Consider the following 24,601-nt stretch of genomic DNA (forward strand, 5'->3'; position numbering starts at 1 on the left):
AAACGTTTCCTATCCCTTGACAGAAAGAGCCAGAAATGAAATTCAAAAAAGTTTGAATCATTCTAGCAGCTGTCAAAGCTCCGTTTTAAAACGGAGAAAAAATCATTCCCTTCTGCTGGTTCGAAAAGTGTGAGAGTTTTCGTTTCTAATTTTTCCGTAAAAATCATTCAAAATGGTAAGTAAAACGCACCTTATTATAATTAATATTGAGTTTGATACATTTGAAATAAACCTTTGATAAAATTTACCGAAATCGAATCGAACAAACGTGTTAAATGCAAATTATCTTGACCGGGTGTAATTCCGGCTTTCCAAGCCAGCGAGCTCATCACACGTGAGATTGGGTTTGGATCTCTCTCGAACATTTTTTCATGTTTTCGCCCACGGTTTGTTCGATACAATTTAGGTTTCAAGATGGTTTTTAAGCAAAACTTTACCAATTGTCTTTTGCATTTATTGTTTTCTAAGTAAATCGACCAGGTTACGATGAATTAAATTGGATTTTAAGCTAAATTCGAACCTAACTGTTCTTTGTTTACTAGCAACGAGTGAGGTTAGGTTTCCATGTATGACTAATAGTTCAGTGGTGCCTAAACTTCTCTATAATCTCAACAAACTTTATAAAAAATTTCAACATCATAAGTTTTTTTTTTCAATGCGTACCTACTCGTTTTTTGTATGAAAAATAGAAAATAGGGAGATTCTCAAATCAAAATTGTCCCACTTTTTTTTAATCAATCCATGATGTATGAATTAATTATTGGGAAATTCGGAGGGCAAGTAATGTTAAACTGAAATGATAAGCTTTTGAGCTTTGAAGTGTATTTGGTTCTCATTTGTTAAAATTGTTTGTCATTTAAAAATGAATATTGTTAAAACTTAAAGTAAGAGTTAAGACAGTTAGATAAACCGTCTAATAAAATCTTCCATCCCTCATGAACAAATTTTAAAGTACCGAGTAAGACAAAACCAAACTTGTACCTCTCACGGAAAAAAATTGAGTGGTCATCCCAAAGACGCTGTCATGATAATTTTACCATTTCAGCGCTATAGTATTTTCAACCACGAAAAGTTTAACATCGATTTTGTGAAAGTGCGCATGAAACAATATTGAAATTACTATGTACCTGGTAATTTTCGAAAACTCTCAATGTTTGTGGTCGAAAATACTATGGTCATGATAATTTCATCATAATTTCTATCACAACTACCCTCCGCGTAGTAATTTTGACATTGTGACACCAATTCATATCAACAAAATACTACGCACATCGTACTTTTGAGAACAAAACGTATTTGACTCAAAAACATAAGTGCGTATGATAATTTTACTATGGTAAACATTCTTGTTGTTTACACTAATTCAGGATCATTAATCATCAAACCCGTTTGTAAAAAAAACTAATTTTGAGCTGCTTTATAGTTACATAACTTTGAAAACCATTCCAGAGCATCGGGAGAACACACTAACATTGACCGACGTGTGTCGGAAGTGTGAATTTTCATGTTTCAAATAATGTCATAATGCATGCATGCAAATAAACAAACAAACATACATAGTAATTTTACTATTTAAATCAAGCTCCTCGCTCCTCCTAATCTTTATCATAACACATACTAGTTTCATCATGAAACATATTAATTTTACTAGGGACGAAGTAAAACAATGCATCATTTCATTGACAATTTTACTAAAACGCAGTCGAATTTACTATGCGCAGCCAAATTGAGCACATGGTAAAATAGCTATGCGTAAGGTATTATAAACAACAAAACATATTTGACTCAAAAATATGGTCGCCTGTTGTTCGTTTAAACCACGGATTTAGTAATTTTACTATGCTTTTTTTTGTGTGCTTTCGCAGGTTTCTTTGAACCCGATCCGTATCCTGAAGAATGAAGCGGAAGAGGAGAAGGGCGAAATCGCTCGGCTGTCCTCGTTTGTCGGTGCCATCGCCATCGGGGATCTGGTCAAAAGCACTCTCGGCCCCAAGGGAATGGACAAAATTTTGGTTTCGTACGGACGAAGCGCCGGCCAGGTCCAGGTCACTAATGATGGGGCCACGATTCTGAAAGCCGTTGGCGTGGACAATCCGGCTGCCAAAATTTTGGTCGATATGAGCCGGGTTCAAGACGATGAAGTCGGCGATGGAACAACGTCCGTCACGGTGCTTGCCTCGGAGTTGCTGCGAGAAGCAGAAAAGCTGATCGAGAAGAAACTGCACCCTCAGACGATCATTGCCGGATGGCGTGCTGCTACTCAGACCGCTAGGAATGCTTTAATCGCAGCCGCTCAGGATAACTCTCAGGTTCCGGAAAAGTTCCGCGAGGATCTGATCAATATCGCGCGGACCACGTTGAGCTCGAAGATTCTTTCGCAGCACAAGGAACACTTCACTAAACTGGCTGTCGAAGCCGTATTGCGTTTGAAAGGTTCCGGCGAATTGACCGCCATCCAGAGAATCAAGAAGACTGGAGGCTGCTTGGAGGATTCTTTCTTGGACGAGGGATTCCTGTTGGACAAAAAGCCTGGTGTCCATCAGCCTAAGCGTGTCGAAAATGCCAAGATTCTTATCGCAAACACTCCTATGGACACCGATAAGATCAAGGTGTTCGGTTCCAGCATCAAGGTTGATTCGATGGCGAAAATTGCCGAATTGGAGGTTCGTTAAAGAAAAAAAATCACTTATAAATTGGATCTTATCCCAAATTTTATTTTAGGTTGCCGAGAAAGAAAAGATGAAAGATAAGGTCAACAAGATTCTGGCCCACAACTGCAATGTGTTCATCAACCGTCAGCTGATCTATAACTATCCGGAACAGTTGTTCGCCGATGCTGGTGTAATGGCCATCGAGCATGCCGACTTCGATGGAATCGAGCGGTTGGCTCTGGTTACCGGAGGTGAGATCGTTTCCACTTTCGATAATCCCGATCTGGTCCGCATTGGCAAGTGTGACGTCATCGAGCAGGTGATGATCGGAGAAGATACTCTGCTGCGATTCAGTGGCGTTCCACTTGGTGAAGCCTGTACGATCGTCATCCGCGGAGCGACTGAGCAGATCATTGACGAAGCAGAGCGTTCGCTCCATGATGCTCTGTGTGTGTTGGCAGCCACAGTAAAGGAATCACGCATCGTGTACGGTGGTGGTTGCTCCGAAACTCTCATGGCCACGGCCGTATTTAAACTGGCTGCCGAAACCCCCGGCAAGGAAGCTATGGCCATTGAATCGTTTGGTCGTGCCCTGCTTCAGCTGCCAACTACGATTGCGGACAACGCCGGGTACGACTCTGCTCAACTTGTTTCGGAACTGCGCGCTGCTCATTCCCAGGGCAAGAACACAATCGGTCTGAACATGAACGAGGGCAAAATCGGCTGCATGAAGGAGCTGGGAATTACCGAATCGTTTGCCGTCAAGCGTCAGGTGCTGCTGTCGGCTTCCGAAGCCGCTGAAATGATTCTTCGTGTAGACAACATTATCAAGAGCGCACCCAGGAAGCGTGTCCCGGACCGTGGATACTGCTAAGCGATTTCTCAACTACTTTAGTGCTTAATAATCGTTTCCTCTTTAATTATTGTACTACGCTGAAGCTGCATTACTCACCTTAAGCATTGCACCTAGTTCAGTTTGGAGGACAAGAAAAAAACATCGAGTATTCGATAAAGAACAACTATACTTCATTGCAGCCTTAACCCCATCATAATCACCAGTGTCACACACTTTTAACTAACTTACGTATTTTTTTGCAAACCAAATCATACATTTCGTGCTTGAAAATATAATAATGATTATAGAGCTGGAACGCTAGACGTTCCCGATTAAACAATAAACATTCACCCCAATTCTTAAATGAAACATTTTTTGTGTGTAGCTGTTTGATCAGACTTTTCATTTTACATAATAAAACGAAATACGACTCTCGGAGAATAGCAGCTGAGCAACTCTCACAGGGAATTTCATAGATTCCAAATCTCTCATCTTGCGAAATCTATCCTCCAGGGAGACCAACCGATTCTTAAGGATGTTCCCGCTCTTGTATGCTGTTTTCAGACCGTGTCGAGAAAGGATTTTATTTGTTCTATTGGTTAGTTTAGGGTGGAACGGCAGGCTAACTCTATAGGGCTTTTCCTTATCTGACCGAAAGGGGTTGCATCACTTTGGTACTTTTTCGGGCATGTATTCGAAGATAGTGGTGCCCTTTTCCTTGAGATTAAGAGGTCAAGGAAAGGGAGTTTTCCCTAAACTTATTTTTCCACTGTTAATTTAATCGACCTGCGTTTCGATTTTAGAGGATCAAAAGTCTGCGTGGGATAATGCTCCTTTACTGAGGCAAGGATGTCCTCGACATAGCACCACCAGATACGGAAGAGTCTTTCCTTTTGCTAGAAATCTGCTTCCAGGTCGCTCATAAAAACTTTCGTCAATAGGGGAGATAGTTTGGTGCCCATGCTAAGACTAAAGTTTTGTTTAAAAAGCTTACCCCGAAATATGAAGAAGCCTTTCCTCATGAATACTTCTGCTAATGCACGGTAGGCTTCTATTTCGTTTGAAAGCATTCGGCGACGTTCTGAGAGCACCCGTAAGCTGTTGAGGTCGTTCGAGGTTGGAACAATAGAGAAAATTGCGGAGACGTCGACCGCAACTTCAACTTTTTTTTTCCGTTTGTAGGAACGATAAGTGTCGTGTCCTGTAATACGTCGTGTATTGCTTGTGTAGTTAAATTCTTACGTTGGCGCAAATCCGCTTATAAAAACAAACACATCAAGAAGGCTCCTTCTCCATTTTTCGCTAATGCAGGTGTGCTGCATATGTGCTGGCGCTGGTCGATGGGGGAAGAGCGATCCACCGATCACCATGTTGTTGCTGCCACAAAATTCTACGAACAGCTCTCCATTTCGCTCATCTGTCCTAGACCATGGTACCCCATTATGCGCTCAAAGTCCTGATCATCGGAGCCAATCTTTGCATTGAAGTCGCCTAAGTGGATTTGAATGTCACCCTTCGGAATTTTCTCAACAACGCTGTTTAATTGACTGTAAAACTGCTCTTACTCCTGCAAATCGGCAAAGTCAGTTGGCGCATAACACTGGACCATTTTATGGTTTCTAACCCGTGTTCTGAATCTGGCTACGATTATTCTTTCGTTTATCGGTTCCTATCTTATGAGGGCCGCATGGGCCTGCGAGCTTAATAGGAAACCAACTCCTCGTCCCCGAGTAGCGTGTTCTCCTCGTATGCCAGAGTAAAGCAGTACTTGCCCGGACTGTATCTTGTGTTCTCCAGAGTTAGGCCAACGGACTTCGCTCAGTCCCAATATCTCTAGCTTGAGGCGGCTAGCAAGTTGAGCCAACTTACCTGGCTGGGCAAGGGTCAAAATATTCCAAGTTCCAATTCTAGTCTTCATGCCAAAAGTCGTTTCGAAAGTTCCAATTCCGTTATTTCCTGTCTCAGTTTCCGTAACGATTGATTTATCAGGAGCAGTAGGTTGTTAGCCTAAGGTCCCTATCCCGCGATGGGGCTGCCATCTTGGACTTAGCGTTCCTGACCATGCGAGCAAAGCATTCACCGAGGTTGGGTACCTGATCTCCGCTTAGGTTACTCGCATTCCAGCCGGTACCACGGGGAGGTTCAGATAGGAGTTGTGAATAAGAGGTGCGGAAGATTTATCTCTTAGATATATTTGATGTTAATTTCAACTCATAGCCATATAGTACAGAATACTACAGTACAAAAAATGCTTTTCCATTGTGACTTGGTTAATATCTCACCATGTTCGTTTTGCCTTTGGTTCAAGGATTTAAATTTTGTTGACCCAGCAAACTCAAACTCAATTCTGTCTCTACTTCTTCCAATACCGACATGGCCAAAACTGCACTGTGAAAAATCCTTCCTCATTGATATTGCAGATACTACTACGGTCAGGTCAACCATGTCATGAAAAACGCAAAAGAAACAGGAACAAGGGAGAAATGAAGCGTGGAGTTCCCTGAAAAACGCTCCATATGATTTTATAGGAATTGGTTATAAAAGGTAGAGAACCTGTATTTCATTTACTTGTGGAATACTTGTGGACTATCGAAGTTAAATTGTTCCGAGTTGTTAGCAGGGTGGCCACAACTTTTTCATTTTGAAATTCCCGGTTTTTTCCCGGTTTTCCCGGACAAAAATTCAAGGTTTTCCAAACTTTCATTGTCCATTTCGTCTGCATATAGCAAAATTTTCAACTTATTTCATTGATTTGGTTGTTTCATAACACTCAAATAATAGAACACTAAATGATAGAAAATACATCCTACACAAAATCATTATGGGGTTTAAAATAATGTTTGCAAATTTTTACATAACTACCCCATATTAACCTGGTTAATTATGAACATATATAAGAAAAAAAAGAATGATCATTATTCATGATAACTTTACTCTGTCTTCTGTTCAAGCTAAGTTTTAAATATATTCTTTAGAATTCACTACAGATTTTTTATATATTGAAAAAAATCAATATTTAAAAAATAACTTATTCAATTTTCGAATCGTTATTATAATTTTATTTAATGCAATTCAGTGCTAAAAAGTTAACTTTTAGTCACTGAAAATATGATCGAAAACCGATAATTTTTAATACAAACTGTTTTTTGCCTGCAAAAGTACAGTCCACGATCTACTTCAACACAAATTTTCAGTCATTTGGATTATCCAAATTTGCATAAAATTTTGTATGCCACTCGTTTCAAAACTCGATTTTTTCAGCACTCAACATAATTATCCACCAATTCAGCTAGCTCCGTTGGATAAATTTACGACCCGTGCTAAAAAAATAAACTTTTTGCAACTTGTTGCAATGAATAGCTAATTGGAAACCATTCGCCAAACATTGTATTTGCATTTTGAATCCGGACTAAAAATGTTAAAAAAATATGGGTAACAAGTTACACAGTCTTTATTAAAAAGTTTTGAGGATTATTCAACAGCATATCAAAGTTTGAGATATAGACAAAATTTAAAATATTTATTCAATTCAGCTTTCCCCATTGTTTTTTATTTCAAACTAAGGATTTTCAGTTTAGAAATGAATAAGAAAAAAAATACCAAAAGGAATTCAAAACTATGATAACTAAATGTATGATAATAAATGCAAGAGTTTCGTAAATCAATAAAAATAAGAAACATTTATTTTTGATTTTCAAAGTGTAGTAAAATTGAATTTGCAGTTTAAATTAATTGATACTCGACTTAAACTACCATTACTATTTAAAAAATCTGAACTCAAGGATTATGAGTTCAAGATAACATTTTGATTCATTGAAATTACAAATATTGAAATAAATTCAAAAAAAAACAATGTAATTTTTGTAGTAGCCATTAAAAAAGTTTTAAAAAAATTTCTTAATCCTCTACTGCATATGACTCCATAATTGGTTTCAAACTTTTTTTTAAAATATTTTTAGCACAATTCAGTACTGTCAAACATTGCAAACTATATTTATAATTTAAAAAAAAAAACTGATTTCGTACATTATTTTAAGAATTGAAAGGACTGAAAAACAGATCTATTTTTTGGAAACAAAAATATTTCCATCAAAAAAAATTCTCAACGTTTTCATTTTTCATTCAGTAGAGGATTAGCTTTGTTACGCAGAAAAATGTGGATTTGATTAGAAAAAGTAACAATTAAATTTTCAACATATATCTTTATGTTGAGTCAATTTCTCGGAGTAAAATTATGAAAATTTGTTCCGGTTAATAATAGAGTTATAACGTATTTTGTAATGTTTGCTTGGAAACAACTCCTGTATCTGGAGAACAATTTTTTAAATTTCATTAAACACATGCAAAGCTAAAACTAACTTTAAGGATTTATACAAAAAACAAGTTGAAAAGTGGACAAATAAGGTTTTAAAAAATAAAGAGAATGCAGATTATAATAAAAACGTGTACATGTTTTCAAATTTGTAAAGTCTTTGTTTCACGAATTGATAGTGCCATCCTGAAAGCGAATTATTTGTCAGATTTTGTCAAATCTAGTTCTGGTGATATTCGGTTTTGAAAATTAAAAATTACTAAGTTTTGAGTAAATTACATTATTTAAAAACAAAAACAGATTTCGAATCAATTTATTATCCTCCATTTGATAGAGGATTAAGAGATTACAGCTATTCTAGATTCAAAGAAAAATGCTTGAAAAAAAATTCCTCAAGTTTAGAAAAGCAATTACAACTTTGTTGAAGACTTCAAATTTGTTTTTGACTTATGTTTTAAAAAAAAATTGATTTATGTTGATCAAAAAACTATTCCAAAATATCCTTAAAATTTCATACTTCACCAGACTGTGAGGAATAAACTTGAATGCAACCTCAGTTTTCTCAAAAGTTTCAACTATTCGCGGTCTTCCTGAAAGTTGATCATTGATTCGAAACCTACGCTTTGGGTATCTTAGAAATGTTCAAAAATGTGGCTAAAAAATTTCTTAAGTTAACCCTTGAATCTCGAAAACTAGAGCTAGCAGAAAAAAAAAACAAACTGCATATTTGGATATATCAACCTCAAATTAGTCAAATTAGCTCTCAACCACCAGGGCAAACGGAAGAACGTAAATTTGGTTGACTTGTCCTATCGAGAAAAAATAAACTAAAAACAATCAATATTCTTGCAATTATTTTGTAATTTTGACATGGGTCTTTTTTAACATTAAGGATTTTTTTTCTTAAATGCGTAACTCAAAACACAAACATGTATATTTTGAGGAAAGTACCAGGCAATGTTGAATCATTTTAAGATTTTTGAAGAATTTACGTATTGTCTTCTATCGACATAAACACACTCTTATGAAAAAAGGAAAAATTTTCACTGGATTATTCTAAATTTTATTTCAATTTTCGTCACGGGTCAGAATTAGAAATTTTCGCAAATTTTCAAAGGAAAAGTGAAATTTGAAGTTTTCTGGATAAATTATTATTAGTGATCGAAAAAAGTTAATTTTCCAAACTGTGCGTTTAATAGGAGATGGTTTCCTTTTAAACTAAGCAAATTTTCAGCAATGTCAAATTTATCATAATATTAAGCTACAAAAAAACACCGAGTCGTGCATAACGATGATTGTCTTGTGTTTAACGATAAAATTAGTGAGATTTTTAAATTTAGAGCTAGTTAAAGAGATATCAGAGAGTAGTTAAAAATTTCTAATGAGATTCTTCTTACACATTTTTATACTGTTGAATTCTGACTTGGAAATTGAATTTTGGGTAGAATCCCTGATCTTAGAACCAAAACTGAATTTCGGTTTCCTTATGTCAATTTTACCGGTATTGGGTGTGAATTCCCGGTTTTTTCCCGGTTTTCCCGGTTAGATTTTCCATTCCCGGTTTTTTCCCGGTTTTCCCGGTTTTTCCGGTTCTGTGGCCACCCTGTGTTAGGTACATACGGGCAATTCTTCAAACTAGACCTTCACCAACAGCAGTATTCTTCCTGCGGTAATTTTTTCATTTCAATTTCTTTTATTTTTTTCATTTCAAATTTAGTTAACAGCTCACCGGTTGGTTTTTTCTTTGTATTTTTTGTTTCTGTTTGTTTGCTTCAATCTTCCGATTGTATCTACACACATTCAAAGAAAAAAGAAAATGAAACATGCTTCTCTTGTAGAACTTTTTTTTTTCGTCGTGTGGAAATATATATCGTTTGTTTGTTTGTTTTTTTTTTTTTTGTAATACAATACATCGTTTGTTTGGTTTGTTTTTTGTTTAATTTCTTCTCAACTTAGAGTTATGAAGGTTCGACAAATTTTCCCCATACTATGTTTTCCCTACTTTTATGGTCCAAAGCGCTGTTTGTGTTTGGTACCTACCTACACACATTTCCGATTCGATGTAGTCCCACAAATCAAAGCAACAACAATTTTGTTTTGTAAGTGTGAATGTACGTTTTCGTTTCTTCTTGATACCAGGCACTGGTATCGGAAAAGATTGAACACTCAAATTTTTTTTATGATTCCACTTTTCCATCACTGCGTGAGTGTTGATTTGATTTCAAAATTCAAAATAACTTCTAATACAATCTTTCTTAAAGATTGGTACAAATCGTTTGTTTTTTTTTTTTATTCTTTATTCAACTTCCTCGTTTATCGCGACTCAATTCAATTGGATTTGTTTCTTCAAATATATAATAAAAGTTCGCCTCCTCGAGTTTTCTTCTATTTTAATTCTCTCTTATCAGCAAACTAGCTCCAACCTTACGTCATTTACATTTATTTTAATATATATATAATATAGGTATTTTTGTGTATAAGTAAAAATGGTTTCCTCTTAAATTAGTTTTTCTCCCTAATCTTTTACTCTCTTCTTCTGTTAAACCGTTCCTGGTTTCGGCCATTATTTCCTAAATGTACAACGTTTTATTTCCCTACGCAGATAGCAACAGTTTTGCCAGATTTTCGCGCTCTTCTTTGAAGTTCTCGGCCCCGGTCAGTGTGAAACAATAGAACAAATATTCTCTCCAAACATGACCGTTTCCATAAAGATATATTATTTTACACAAACTAGATCACACCGCTGCTGGCGTTTGCACATCACACGCACATTTTCAAAGATGCCGAAATTTGTAGGCATCCCAACTCATGTGTTTACCGATTAAAAGGTGCGCGTGTATGTGCGAAGAACGCCTTTGTTTTGGTGCAATTTTTTTTGACCGATTCTTTACTTTTACTTCTGGCAATTATTATTTTCAAAAAAACAGAAAACAGACAAATCTTTTCGTTTGAGTTTAAGTTCAATCGTTTTGTTTGTTACACAAAACTTCTAATTTACAGAAACCATTATCCGTCAGCGTCATCATCATTATCATCATCGTCTTGCTAATGCGCACACGCACGCGTGTATGTGTTTTTTTTTTGCTGCTTAAAACCATCTCTCGCTGAGAACCGGTGACGGCACTTTTCACTTTCATAATAAATAAGAAAAGTAGGCATAAATTTTTTTCTCACGTTTTGTGTGTTTTCAATAGTTGTCACACTTTCGAAAAATTAGCAAAATAAAATGAGAAGAAAACTACAGTAGATTGGACATTACTTTTGTTGGGATAGCGATTTAGGACTCCTCCATTCGGCCGGAAAACAATTTTTTTCTTTAAAGCAAAACGAGCTGTAAAAAAAATTCAATAAAACTTTGCGAACACCTGTGACAAAAAGTTCAGGATTAGAAAAATACACGGAAAATAATAAGGAGGTAAATTTTACCGAGATAGCAAGACGAACGCTCGTGAAAGCCAAAAAGGTAATTTCTACCTTTACGAGGTAAAACTCACCTCACAGTGAGGTAAAGTTTACCTGAATCGAACTAAAAAAAATGTACAATTCACCGAGAAAAAAGTTGAATCCAAAAAAGGTAAATCTTACCTCGTAGCGAGGTGAAGTTGGTGGACAAAAAAAGTACAATTCACTTTGAAAAAAGGTGAATTCAAATAAGGAAAAACTTATCCCGTAGCGAGGTGTAAAAAAGGTTCAATTTACTGAGATGATGGGGGTGATGGGTGGAAAAAAATCACCGAACTTCTCGATAAATTTTACCTTTTTTTTTATTTTCCGCGTAGAAGCCTTGAAAGCTGAAGTGGCCACTTTTGAGCGAAAGAAACATCAGTTAAACGAAGAACACCAACTTAGGGATCATCTTGCCCCATACTTCGGTGAATCATCGGATTTGTAGGTGTTTACTGCATTCAGTTTTACAGCAGGTTATAAAGGTCTTTTTGAATCAAAGCAGTCGGAAGATTCCTTTTGATTCAACCACGGTACCGTCATTGAATTAGAAAGAATCTTCCGGTTTGCTTTGATTCAGTAGAATTATTCAACCAAGCAGACTCATAACACATGTTACAGGTCTTTTTTGCTACTTATCAATTAGGTCTCAAGTTTTTACTTTATTTCTATTCCTAAACCTCGCGGAAGCTTAAGGTGCTCGTCTTGCCTTTATGGTAGGATAACGGGAAAATCTTCGACTCTTTCATCTGAACAACGCCAAACAACTAGGAACTGTTCATTCAACGGTGCGCCGAAATATCTTGTCTGTTAAGAAGTCTTACACATGGTATCGATGGTCGAATTCAGGCTCTTTCTAAGCGGTTTTTTTTTCCAGGATTTTAAGCCCAATGGGATAATTCATCCCAAAGTTTTCTAACAGTACTTATAAGTTGAAGCTATGAAGTATAAGCTATAGCTTCAGGGTCTTAAAGTTGTTCAAACTCTCAAAGGTAGTTTAGTCACCGAAAATTCTTCACAAATCCGGAAAGCTTCGAGTTATTTCAGTTCAGGTCGAATGAAGTAACCGAAAAAAATATCTTCCGGTTCAAGGAGTCTGTCCATCGCTAACCAAACCTACTTGTGTATGTTGAGATAAAATTCCTTCTTGTTTCTCTCTTCTCTCCTTTTCATGGATGGATGATACGCTTACACACTCATACGACAAACAGATCTCCTCACCTATTGTGTTACGCCACGCAAACCTTCCTGCGGATCAAAAATACATAGAACAACAGCGTTCTCTATTGATGTGACAACAGATAGTTTTTTTTTTATCCTTTTTCTTTGTTTTCTTCCATCGAAAGAACAGCTAAACGATCATCACACTCACACACATACAAATCGAACGATCGATCGATTGAGATAAGTGTTGTCGGGGTCGGCCTCACTACTTTATCGATGTCGCATTGTTACTGTTGTTGTAAGTCTACCTTCTTCCGGGGCTTTCATCCCGCTGATGTGGACGACGACGATGGCAAATGGTAACGACGACCAGATTTGGTGGCGACGCAGTCGACGACGATAAGGGCGGCGGTGCTGCGGTCACAACGACAGCCGGTCGTTCCACTGGCTCCACTGGAGATGGTGACGGCGATGGCGACGGAGACGACTGTGGCGTAGATGATGATGATGGTGCTGCGGGTATCGGCTGGTCTCAATCATTCTTCTGTTGGCAGTAAAGCTCTTTCAGCGACTTTAGCTCCTCGATGAGCGCCTTGTTCTGGTTTTCCAGCACCGCCACTCGGTTCTCCAGGCACTTGATGTATTCCTTCTTCTTGCGGCGGCACTCCCGGGCCGCTTCCCGATTCTTCTGCAGCCGCATTTCCCGCTTCCGCGACTGATCCTCCAGCTGCACGTTGCCACCGATGACTGCATTGGGAAAGAGATCTGGTTTGTTTCGGTTGCGTTCATTGTTTATATAGTTTGGTTTTGTTGTTGTTGTTGAAGTTTTAGTTTTTTAGCGTGTTTGATATTATTATTTGGTTTTTTGATTGTGTACGTGCGAACACCATCAGCATCGGGTAGATAAAGTAGATCACCATAAAAACCAGGCGTGCAAAACAGTAGAATGGGGAAGGCACAAGAAAGAAATAAAAAACGAAAAAAAAATCAATCAAAAATTAATTCAACTACGCAATAATATGTTATCAAGCACAAGCCTACTACTCCGAACTACTCTAGTATAAAGAGAGAAAAGGTCGATAAAAAATCTACTTCAACTACTCAAAAAGTTATAGGATAATAAAGAACTAAAGCTAAGGTAGGTTGACAAAAATCGTTAAAACAGTTTTCAAAAATCTTTTCTCTAACCTTGTGAAAGGCATTCAAGCCGTTATCAAAAAAACTCAAAAAATGTTTAAAACTTAAAGAAAAACGGAGGATTGCTTCTTTTGCGTGCGGGTGTGTGCCCAAAATGCACACACGCTAAAACGAAAATACTTACGAGGTACGTAAATTTGACCATCCTGGGCTTGGCTGTATTGCACCACGCCACCACCGGTTGCCGCTGCCAGCGCGTGCAGTCCTGGATTTTCGCTTTGGGTGTTTGCTAATGGTTTCACGTTTTTTTTTGTTTTTGAAGGTTGATTGTTTTTTTTTTTGGATTGAAGAAGGCGCGCGCGGGCAAGTGATAAAAATAGGGGAGTAGTGAGAAAATTTAATCTCCTGACCAGGTGTGCGTGTGTAGGTGCATTGAAGGAAAATAACACTATTTCGAGGCATTTAATGAAGAGTAGTTTCGTTTTTTGTTGGTTTTTCATGTTTGGAAATTTTGATCTTTCGATTCGTTTTGAATTGATGATTGAAGAGAGGCAGAGATCGAGCGACTAGCTTAGTGGGCAGTACGCGATGTTAAGATGAATCGTTAGCTGGAAACAAAGAGTTGAGATCGCGGCGAGGAATGTTCCCTGCATGAAATGGCCACTGACTGGCTGGCGGCGAATGGGCGTAATGACAGATGAAGGAAACACACACACACACACAACTATACGATAGACAGATTTGGAAGGCGATGTGCGTGGAATGGAATGGAGCATGAATGGTCAAATTTGCGATCGTTGTTTTAGTCATTTTTAATCCTTGAAAGGGAGGGGTACAGATACAGTAAAATAAAACTAACAAAACAGTGAATATTATAAAATCATGCTATAAGGAACGTAATATTGGCAAAAGATTCACATTCGTGTTTGTTGGTAATCTGTTGCCTGTTGATTCGGTCGCACTGATTCCTGCCAGCGTCATCAGTCGTTTCGACCCTGAGTCCATCTGTGACGAAGCGGTTCCTGCTTCGACGTCATCGACTTTACCTAAATATGGCTAACCTTTCGTAGTCTACTACAGGCCATGTTTATTCAGTGTTTTAGCATTAAGACAACTGGCGGTGCACTGCCATTTCCATTTGTCGATAAATCATGAGACGATCTGGAACTGATGGGGTCTTGCATCTATCTCGCAAAAACTAGGGATTCTCCCGTAGATCTTCGTATTTTGAGCACTTCTACGGGATGCTCGAAATCTAAGGATACTCTTTTTTCATGGATTTTCGCTGTCACCCAGCCTGAAGTCGAAGAAGGACAACAAGCCGAAGTCCGGAAGGTCAACGAGTAAGGAACCATTGGCGTGTCACCGAGGTAGGAATCAGAGCCACTGGGAGGTCGATGAGTCGGGGCCATTTGAAGGTCGGCGAGCCTAGAACTGGGGAAGGTTGACGAACCAGGAACCACCGTAGGTCGTCGGACAGGTTTCATGGAATGTCGTCGGGTCAGACCTACTGGAAAGTCGTTGTTGAGGTTTGTCTAATCAAAGCAATCGGTGGGACAAATAACAACATGTAACCATGGAGATGGTTTCACTATAAATAGAACAATAAGATAGGAAATAAAGTATTCTAAGTTCTATCATCAACCAAGACAAGTCTCTCATTTCAAATGCCCAAGTTCTGCACAACAGGTTCTGGACCCAGCACTAGTGAAAAGAAGGAGAAGCGGAATCAACAGTGGCAAGAAGTGCCAGCGCCGATGGAAGGACAACGAGTCGAAGCCCGGAAGGACAACGAACCAGGAACCATTGGTAGGCATCGAGGCTGGAACCAGAGCCACTGGAAGGTCGTCGGTGCTGAGCCATAGGGAGGTCGTTTAGCCGGGGCCACTGGAAGGTCGGCGAGCCGGATACCATGGGAAATTTTCGAACTACGAGCCAATAGGAAGATCATCAAATCCGGAAGCCAGGTGGAAGTCGATAAGCCGGGAAACACGGGAGGTCGTCGGACAGGTGCCATGAAAGGTCGTTTGGTCGGATCCTTGAAAGGTCGGCGGGTCGAGAGCCAGCGGAAGGTCATCGTGCCATTGGTGAGGCGTCGGGCCAACATGAAAGGGTCGAGCCGGAACCAAACAAGGTCGTCGCACCGGTGTCAAGGCAGGTCGTTGGGTTGGAGCCATAAGGAGCGGAACAGAATCACTGGTAGGTCGATGGTCAGATAAAAGGTCGTCAGATCAGGGGTCATGAAAGGTCGTCGGCACAGGAGCCAATTGGAGGTCGTCGTATCTGGAGGCCAGTTGGAGGTCGTCGAGCTAGGAATCATGGAAGATCGACGTGCTGGAGCCACTGGTAGATCGTCATGCCGGACGCCAGAAGTAAGGTCATCGAGCTTCAACAGGGGCGAGAGCGTCGTGTAATGAAGGCGACGAATGAGTTCCGGTGCGTGCGCCGAAGAGGAGCAGCCCCATCCTCAGGAACAGCCGCCGAAAGCAATAAGGTGATTGCGAATGTGTATATTGAGGAGGAGTGTTGAGATTTGTCTAATCGAAGCAATCGATGGGACAAATAGGGATGGTTTTACTAAGATAAGATAGAAAATAAAGTATTCCAAGTTCTACCTACAAGCTGAAAAAGTCTTTTTTTCCACTGCCCAAAGTGCAGAACAAAAGACGTCGTGCAAGATCCTGGTGGAGATTTTCGAACTGGTGCCATTGAAGGTCGTTGAGCTCCAACAGGGAGAGTGTCGTGCAAATAAGGGTGACGATTTAGGTCCGGTGCGTAAATGGAAAAGTAGCAACCCCATCTTCAAGAGGAGCCAACTGCGGAATGCGTGTGTTGAGGTGGAGTAGTGTTGAGATTCGTCAGATCAACAAGCCGAGAATCCGTAGGAAGGACGTCGAGCCGGAAGGTTGACGGAACAGGAGCCAACTTGAAGGTCGTCAGCAGGCCAGGAAGGTTGCGGGCCGGAATCAGAGAAGGTCGTCGAGTCAGGAATCGATGATGGCCATCGGACCAGGAGACACTGGAAGGACATCGAGTCGTAATCATTGTTAGAAAAGGCGTCGAGGCGCGAGAAAGCTTCAAGCCTCAGGAAAAATGTCGAAACCAGAAGCCAAATTAGAGGTCGTCAAGTTAGGCGAAATGTAAGATAGATGAGCCGGAGCCACTGGAAGATCGTAGCTATCGATCGACTACCCAAAGCCTGGAACTTAAGATACACATTAATCACGTTGTTGATAAAGCCCCTGAATATATGTAGTGGTTTCATATTCCGAGTGGCGAAAGTCTCAAGGACGATCAGGATCAGCTGTTCGGTGTCTCTACTTTTAGAACGGATCGAGGCTATACAGTGACGCTTCATGCGATAAGCCCTAAGCCACCGGAACTGTATTTCTATTTTATTTACTTTACTTGTTCCCGCTTCTTTCCGGGGGCCATTCTTCTCTAAAGAAACAACCATGTTTCCAGGATATCTTGAACAGGGGCGATCTGATTGGTCGTACAGTAACTTGAATGAATGAGCTCATCTGACGTACTTCAAGGGAGTTATCTAGGTCCAACAGCATTGCTCATATTTTATTCCAGCCACGTACTTTCGCTTCCTAAAGGAGTGAAACTTTCAAATCAACATGCTTTTGGAACTTGTCTCGATTGAATATCCATGTGATTTTTTTGATTTTCACTCACGATACGATACAGCAATTCGTTGGTCGGAAATTTATTCTTGTCAATATTTAACTAGTTTTTTTTCGTGTCCAATTTTTAATATTTGCTCCTTCTGAGAATCGTTGTTCCAATTACTGCGATGAACGGGTTTCACCCGGGATCATATGTACAAATCTAACAGATTCTTCTCCTTGGTTTTCCATATTTGGTTCTGTTTTACTGTTTCTTTGTTTCAGAAGTTTAAAAAATAATCTTCAAAAACTTTAGAACTGTGATAATACTAATTAATGTGATACTCAGGTAAAGGTCTAATACTTAAAGAGCACAAAAACATGGGATCTGAACATCGCAAACGATTTGATATCTCATTGAATTCTGAACCTGTCTTTTTTTTTTAACTAAAATACTGAAAGTCGGTTGGTAAATATTTTTCGAATTAAATAAATTTCAAAAGCTACGCCTAGAGAGTCTTGAAATTGATCAAAATGCGTTAGATGCAGTATAATTAAAACAAAAACGTTTCAGGCATCCAGAAACACTACAATCTACGAGTTAAAAAAAAACTAAAAAGAAACGATGCAACCAACTAGTACTACTAGTAGCAGGGAAAAAAAAAGTTAAACTAAAGTGTGAGTTTTTTGTTAAGTAGAAATTAAATTCGTGCAAAGATAAAACCACTACAGTAGAAGAGGTTATTATAAGGTTTAAAAAAATGTATAAATATGTGTATAAGGCATAGTAAAAATGGGACCCCGGCAGATTCTGTGAGAACGGTACTGTTTTGGCGTTTTTCGTCTCTACAAAAACATAAAAAAACTTCCTATCGCAAAAAAAACTTTCTACGGGAAGTTGGGCAAAATCCAACCATTAATCTACGATTGCCTATTTGCTGCTTTTCTGATTTAAATAAGAAATTAAAAGTTTAACTTTTTTGTTTCCTCTGTTGGTCTCTGATGATTGGGATGTTAGGAGACATGCATTTGTCAAACAGAAATGGATTTGCTTTTGGCGAAACAATGTAAATGATGGGATGAATTTAGCACGAATGACTAGATGTATAAAACTTCCGAAAATCAATGAAACTAATATCTATGGGTCCGAAAACAAATGTGAACGAAGAAGGTGGTGGGAAAAAACGAAATGCTACTCTTTTTTTTGGATTGGGTTTGGATCTCTTTTTTTTTGGGTGGTCAGACGACTGCCAACGCTCTTACAAACAGGCCTCAATACCGCAAAAACATACCAATTTCTGCTCCGCCGAGGTCGCTCAGAATCTTACGGTAGGAAGGTCGCCGCGTTAGCAGGTCTCTCCGCTTCTTGGGGGAACTCTCATCGTCCGACATCGTGTCGTCGCTGTTGGTATCGGTCATCATACTGCTGCTGTTGCCCATGCCGGAGTGAGGTTCGGGCTTGATCTACAAGAAGAAAACGGGGTGAAATTGGGGGTAACTGACGAAAGCTGGAAGGTGACGTACCTGTATGGCCTGCAAACTACCTTGCGTCGTGTGGATCACTGAGCTGGGTTTGTTGCACACTAGGAGTACTCCTCGGGGTAACGTCGTCGATATCTGGCCGGCTGCGGTTTGTATCACTGATTGTTGGTTCTGTTGTATGACTGATTGTGCCTGGAAGGACGGAAAAAGAGTAGGAATATTAGTTGTTTTCTCTTTAAAAGCAAACAAATTCTCAGCTGTCGTTGTTAGTTTATTTTGGACGAATGTACAATAGGGTGCTATTATGTTGTTGATGTAAAGTGAAACACACTCTAGTGGCAGACATCAATCATACGTTGGAATATATCTGGGGCGAAAATGAAGCCAAACGGCAAGAGTATAAACTCATAATTTGACGAGAATCTGAGGCGAGATTAAAATCTACAGTGACATAAACCTAAACAGACATACAACAACAAAGCTTAGCTTGTTTGACTACTCATATCTACGTTTTAGAATCATTAAACCCGAAATGCTTCAATAACAGCTTTCAGAAATCCAAAACGTTGATATTTTCCTTGGTTCTAGAGGAAAATCTCTTAAAAACCCCTTTAAAAGCTTATGAATGCTAGAACACGCCCAAAAATACAGTTATCTATTCAAATAGTTTATAAAAGCATTATTATTTAATTTTAAACAGTAAATTTTAAGAAATAATCCATTTTTTTGCAGAAAAACATAAGCGGTACTATTCCCAAGCTACCAAATGTCTCATAAAACAGGTACAAAAAAAGCTTACTCAGTTCCAAGGATGGAAAAATTCGTTCACCTGCATGAACGCTAATGATTCTCAATCACCGCTCCGTTCACGATGATAGCATCGGCGATGCGAGCGTGAACAGACGACCGCTGATTGGTCGGATTGGCAATCCGAATGAATGAACTTTTAAATACGTTCGGGTGAACGAACCGATGGCCGAAACGTTCGCCGCAGTTAACTGGATCGTTTTTTATTTTCACCACGACGTTCGTTGGGTGAATTGATTCGCAAATGATTGTTGAAACACAATCGCCAAACGATTGCACGATTGCATTCGCGAATGTTTCTGTATCCGGTAAAGGATTGCACCATCAGGTGCTTGTTTTTCGGCTAATTTTGTGTGTGTTTTAGCCCCCGCGCTTGCTGACGGTTTGTTTTCTCATGATTTTATTATAATTTATGTTCGAATAAGAACATTCAGCACTTTTGCACATTGCGTTGTCCACTCTTGTTTACGAAGCCTAGGGATTTAGCTTTTGGCTACTGGGACATTTTTTTAACCAAAATTGCCAAATAATCATTTAATAATGTTGAGATTGCAAAAATACAGAACACAAAATTATTACTTTTATATGCGTCACATAAAAGTTATAAAATCCCACACATAAATATTGTAAGCCGACATAGCACTCAAATATTTGCCTACATCTGGGCGATTACGTGCTTGCCTACTTGAAGGCGTTTTGTTTTGTTCGAATTGGTTTTCGGAAGGAAATAAAAAATTGTGAGGTATTGGCTCGAATTTTTTTTAAATTTTTATTGTTAATTGAAATTACTATAAAAATGCTAAGCCTAATACGTGCGTATGTTTCGCGTTCGTATCCCATGGGACATAAAAGCGAATTCCGCACCGGAAAATCAGCAGCTAAGACGACGTTCATTCGACTGAAACAATATCGACGGCTTTGATCGACACCAGGCCGACGTCCTTGCCTCCTATTTTCAAACCCCCCATTGTCAGTTTAGTTTTCTACGCAATGTGCAAAAGTCCACACTTTTACTAATTATATGTTGAATGTTCCTATTCGAACATAAATTAAAATAGCATCATGAGAAAACAAACCATCAGCGAGCGCGGGGGCTAAAACACGCACAAATTTGCCGAAAAACAAGCACCTGATGGCGCAATCCTTTACCGGTTACGGAAACATTCGCGAATGCAATCTTACGATTGTTTGGCGATTGTGTTTCGACAATCATTTGCGAACGTCGTGGTGAAAATAAAAAACGATCCAATTGAACGCGGCGAATGTTTCGGGCTTCGTTTCGTTCTCCCGAACTTATTAAAAGTTCATTCACTCGGGATTGCAATCGTTAGTGTTCATTGTGGTGTGTTAACTTTTTCCTTTCCCGAATGCTTCGATTGGCAGTTAGAATTGAATGAGTTCACCACGGATTGCAGATTGAATGTACTTCGATCCGATTTTTTCCATGCTTGCTCAGTTCTATCATTGATATGAAGTACGTTCTATGCAGCTCAAAATTGAGGTTTTTTTGATTTTTAAGACAATTTTGGCAATTTTGATCATTTTTACAAGAAATTATTTTGAAAATTTTGACAATATAAATATGATTTTAACGTTTTCGATCATTTTGATTTTTTTAAGATACAAATTTTAACAATTCAACAATTTTGACGACAGCTTTAAAAATTTGGAAAATTTTGAAAATATGGACAATTTGACAATTTTGCTCATTCACCGTTTTAATAATTTTGACTATTTCTACAGTCTAGTCTGGTTAGTTTTGAAAATTTTAAAAAATTTTGATGTAGTTTTTACATTTTTGATTACTTTGACAATTTAAAAAAAAATCAGCAATTCAATAATGTTGACAGCAAGGCAGTTTTTAAAATTTTGAAAATTTGACATATTACAAATGAATTACATTTTTGATTCTTTGGACAGTTTGACAATTTTCGGTAATTTTTACAATTTTAAAATTTTTATCAATTTTGATTTTTTTTTCTTGACTATGTGTTTGGTAATTTCATCATTTTGACAACTTTGACCTTTATGTTTTATTTTCAATTTCAAAAAGTTGTAAGAATTTACAATTCTTAATTTTTTATTGTATTTGAAATTTTTTTCTCTTTCACAATACTCAGAAGTTTGGCCATTTGAACAATTATATCTATTTGGAAATTTCAACTTCAACAATAGAGACAATTTGGACCGTTTTAACAATTTTCAAATTGCAATTATTTTTACAATTCTGAAATTTTTAGACACTCTTGAAAACTTTGACTGACAATTTAAGACAGGGCCGTGCGAAGGACCCGTCCATGGAGGGGGGGGGGGGGGGGGGGGGGGTGGTTGGTTCAAAATTCAAATTTAGCCAAAAATTACAAAAATATCAAAAATACACAAGAAATAAGTAAATTGTAAAGTAAACCATTTTCTTATTTTTAATTATCACACAAACTCAAAAAATAATTTTTTTTATTTTTTTTTTCAACATTTTCAAAACGAATCAAAATGAATGTTTCAAACCAATGCTATTTCCGGTAAGTCATTGATAAATCATTCAGAATAATGTTCCTTATTTTGAACAAGAAATTTGTTTGAAAATAAATTCTAAGCAGTCTGGTCAAATTTGAAATCAATATTTCTGGAATACCTTGAAAAGAATGCAAATCAAAATCTCGAATGAAGCTTCGGACACAAGAATTATTGGACAGAATACATTAAATATAACACCATATTTTAAAAAAAATTAAATTTTCAAATAAATGTCAGATCACGTTAAAAATAATCATAATAAAAAATTGTTAGAAAAATCATAATGATTGTTATTTATTATACATCTGATTTAACATTTCTTTTTTTCATTTTCAATGGAAGGATTGATTAAAAAATCCACTGTAGTATCTTGAATTTGTAAACAAAAATTTATCACGATTAGAAAGTGACTTCTCGATTAGAAAAAAAAACATTTTGGACTTCAACAGTTGGTAACTGAATTTTATTTGATAAAAAGTAGAAAATAATTTTTTTTTTCAAGACTGCCAGTAAGTAAAAGATAAAACCCCTTTTTTATACCAAAATTCGTCCAGTAATGGAAATAGAAGGCAAAATAAGTTCTGGAGTTCAAAATAATAACTTTAATATTAATATTAATGTTAATAAAACAACATGTTCAGTTTTACTGACAAATTACAGATTGGGAAATGATCAATAAGAAACTGATAAAAAAATGAATTCCAAGTTTTTTTCTAAATATTCAAAGCACAAAGATAATACAGATTTAGTTAAAATTGTGCATTAAAATTTAACTTTAATGTTGCTACTTCGAATCAAATCAATTATAGTTAAGATAAACTAAAAATCATGATCGATTAAAAAAACATTATTGAATATAATGAAAATTAGTGAAACATTTATAAATTTTCAATCGAAGATTTTAAAGTTTAAAATTTCAAAATCTGAATATTTTGTCGCTATCAATTGGAATATTGGGCCCTGAAAAGGACAGAAGGTGGAAACTATGTTTTTCTTATTGAAAACTTAGTTTCAAAGGAAGAAGATTATGTTTTCAGAACATAAAAATTTAGATTTGAAAAACGAAGACAAACTTAAGAAAAATATTTCGTAAAATTTAAATAGTTTATTGTAATTTTTTTTTAAATTGAAACAAAAAATTAAGAAGAAAAAGATTATTTTTTTAAAATTTTAAAAGGATTTTTTTCATTAAACTCGTCCAGTAATTTTAAAAAGATTTAAAAAAGGAATTTAATTGATGACTTAAAGAAACTGCATCTTGATGCCAATGATTGAATAATTGATTTGGTAGATTAGCGTCCTGAACTCGAATTTTTTGTCAAATTTTGTCACTTTGATGAAGTAACAAATCTACGGTTACAGAAAGGTAATATCTAGTATTGAATTTGTTTTTTATAGCAATTTAATTCAATTAATGAATGATGATGTATGATCTACAGTTTTTAAAAATTTGGAAAGATTCATTACAAGTTTTTTTTACATTACTGAATATAGTTTGAAAAATATTCAATACATCAAACAAAATTTGTTCTATTCTGCAAAACAATCAAATTTTTGCTTTAAAAACATTGAAAATTAAATTTGGTTTAAAACTTCATTGAAGATGGGGAGAAGTACATAAATTGAATACCTCTATAACATTTTCAAGGATTCAAAATTACTTGTCTTGAGAAAAGTTGAAAATTGATTTACACCTTTATTTTTAGATCTTGTGTTTTTGATTAAAAGTTTTGTTAAAATAATGCAGAAATTTTTAAAATGATTTTAAAATATTTGCTAAAGTTATTCAAAAAAAAAAGGTTATAGTAAAACTGTATCTTTAGATCCAGGGCATCAAAATTAGTCAAAATTAGCTTTTAAATTCTTTGCACTTCGAAGGATGTGGCCTTGTATAATTTATCAACACGTTTTTGAATGTGATGTTGAGCACTTAGAAGAACAAAAAATACAAAATAAAATTTAGACTGAAATGGGTTTCTTGAAGAATATATCATATCAGCACAATTTTTTGTAAATCAAAATTTTTAGTAAAAAATAGAGAATACTAGGTTTAAGATTTTAATTTGCTAATTCTGATGACCATCGTGAGTGGCTTCCAACTTGTTGATGCATAAAATTAGTATTCGATGAATTAATTTTCAAGTTAAACTGTTTCAAGTTCTGAATTTGTTTGGTTACACTTCTGTATAAAAACCCATTTTAAAGACGAAGTAGCTTTTTTGTATGTCAAGTTTAGACTTTCAATGCTAAAGGTTGATTGAATTGCAAGTCGAAATTTCCGCCGGAGGCGAGAAAAATTTCTTACTTTCTTGTTAACACTTATTTAACACTTTTTAACATCAAGTAATTTCCTGTCCCTTTTTCGAAAATTTTATTTTGAAAAAATCTTCTTCATGGGGGGGGGGGGGGGGGGGGTTAAACCCCTAAACCTCGTGGCAGAATGACTATTTATGCTAATTAACCCTCGTTCCTCATCTGGCTCTGGTAGTACACTGGTGAAGCTATCGGATAGTAAGATGAATATAGAAAACGGCTGTTGAAATCTGACTATGCGAATGTTTTTCTTTATTTTCTTGTTTCTGGGATGAAATCTCATAAAATGTTTTTCACCCGAAATTACGGTGGTTAATCTCTTCATAAA

General features: G+C 37.1%; 2 protein-coding genes across 15 annotated transcripts in view; one reads left to right on the forward strand and one right to left on the reverse strand.

Annotated features, from left to right (window-relative positions):
• Positions 1-58: 58 nt before the first annotated feature.
• Positions 59-3,855, forward strand: LOC129739911 (T-complex protein 1 subunit beta). Its single transcript, XM_055731450.1, has 3 exons — positions 59-175; positions 1,866-2,663; positions 2,722-3,855. Exons 1-3 carry the CDS (start codon positions 173-175, stop codon positions 3,523-3,525), a joined length of 1,605 nt encoding a protein of 534 aa, XP_055587425.1. The 5' UTR covers positions 59-172; the 3' UTR covers positions 3,526-3,855.
• Positions 3,856-10,308: 6,453 nt separating this feature from the next.
• LOC129739912 (cyclic AMP response element-binding protein B) overlaps positions 10,309-24,601 on the reverse strand; it is a 47,527-nt gene continuing 33,234 nt past the window's right edge. For 7 of the 14 annotated variants that reach the window (XM_055731458.1, XM_055731454.1, XM_055731457.1 and 4 more), the window contains 4 exons: positions 18,682-18,831; positions 18,450-18,621; positions 13,728-13,832; positions 10,309-13,171 (listed from right to left, as the gene is read on the reverse strand). In XM_055731458.1, coding sequence (XP_055587433.1) covers positions 12,939-13,171; positions 13,728-13,832; positions 18,450-18,621; positions 18,682-18,831 — 660 coding nt within the window. In that variant the 3' untranslated portion in view covers positions 10,309-12,938. The remainder of the gene's footprint in view (positions 13,172-13,727; positions 13,833-18,449; positions 18,622-18,681; positions 18,832-24,601) is intronic. The other 7 variants (XM_055731461.1, XM_055731460.1, XM_055731459.1 and 4 more) reach the window with 7 other exon arrangements.

This window comes from Uranotaenia lowii, chromosome 1 (assembly GCF_029784155.1).
Source record: "Uranotaenia lowii strain MFRU-FL chromosome 1, ASM2978415v1, whole genome shotgun sequence".
Classification (NCBI taxonomy): domain Eukaryota; kingdom Metazoa; phylum Arthropoda; class Insecta; order Diptera; family Culicidae; genus Uranotaenia; species Uranotaenia lowii.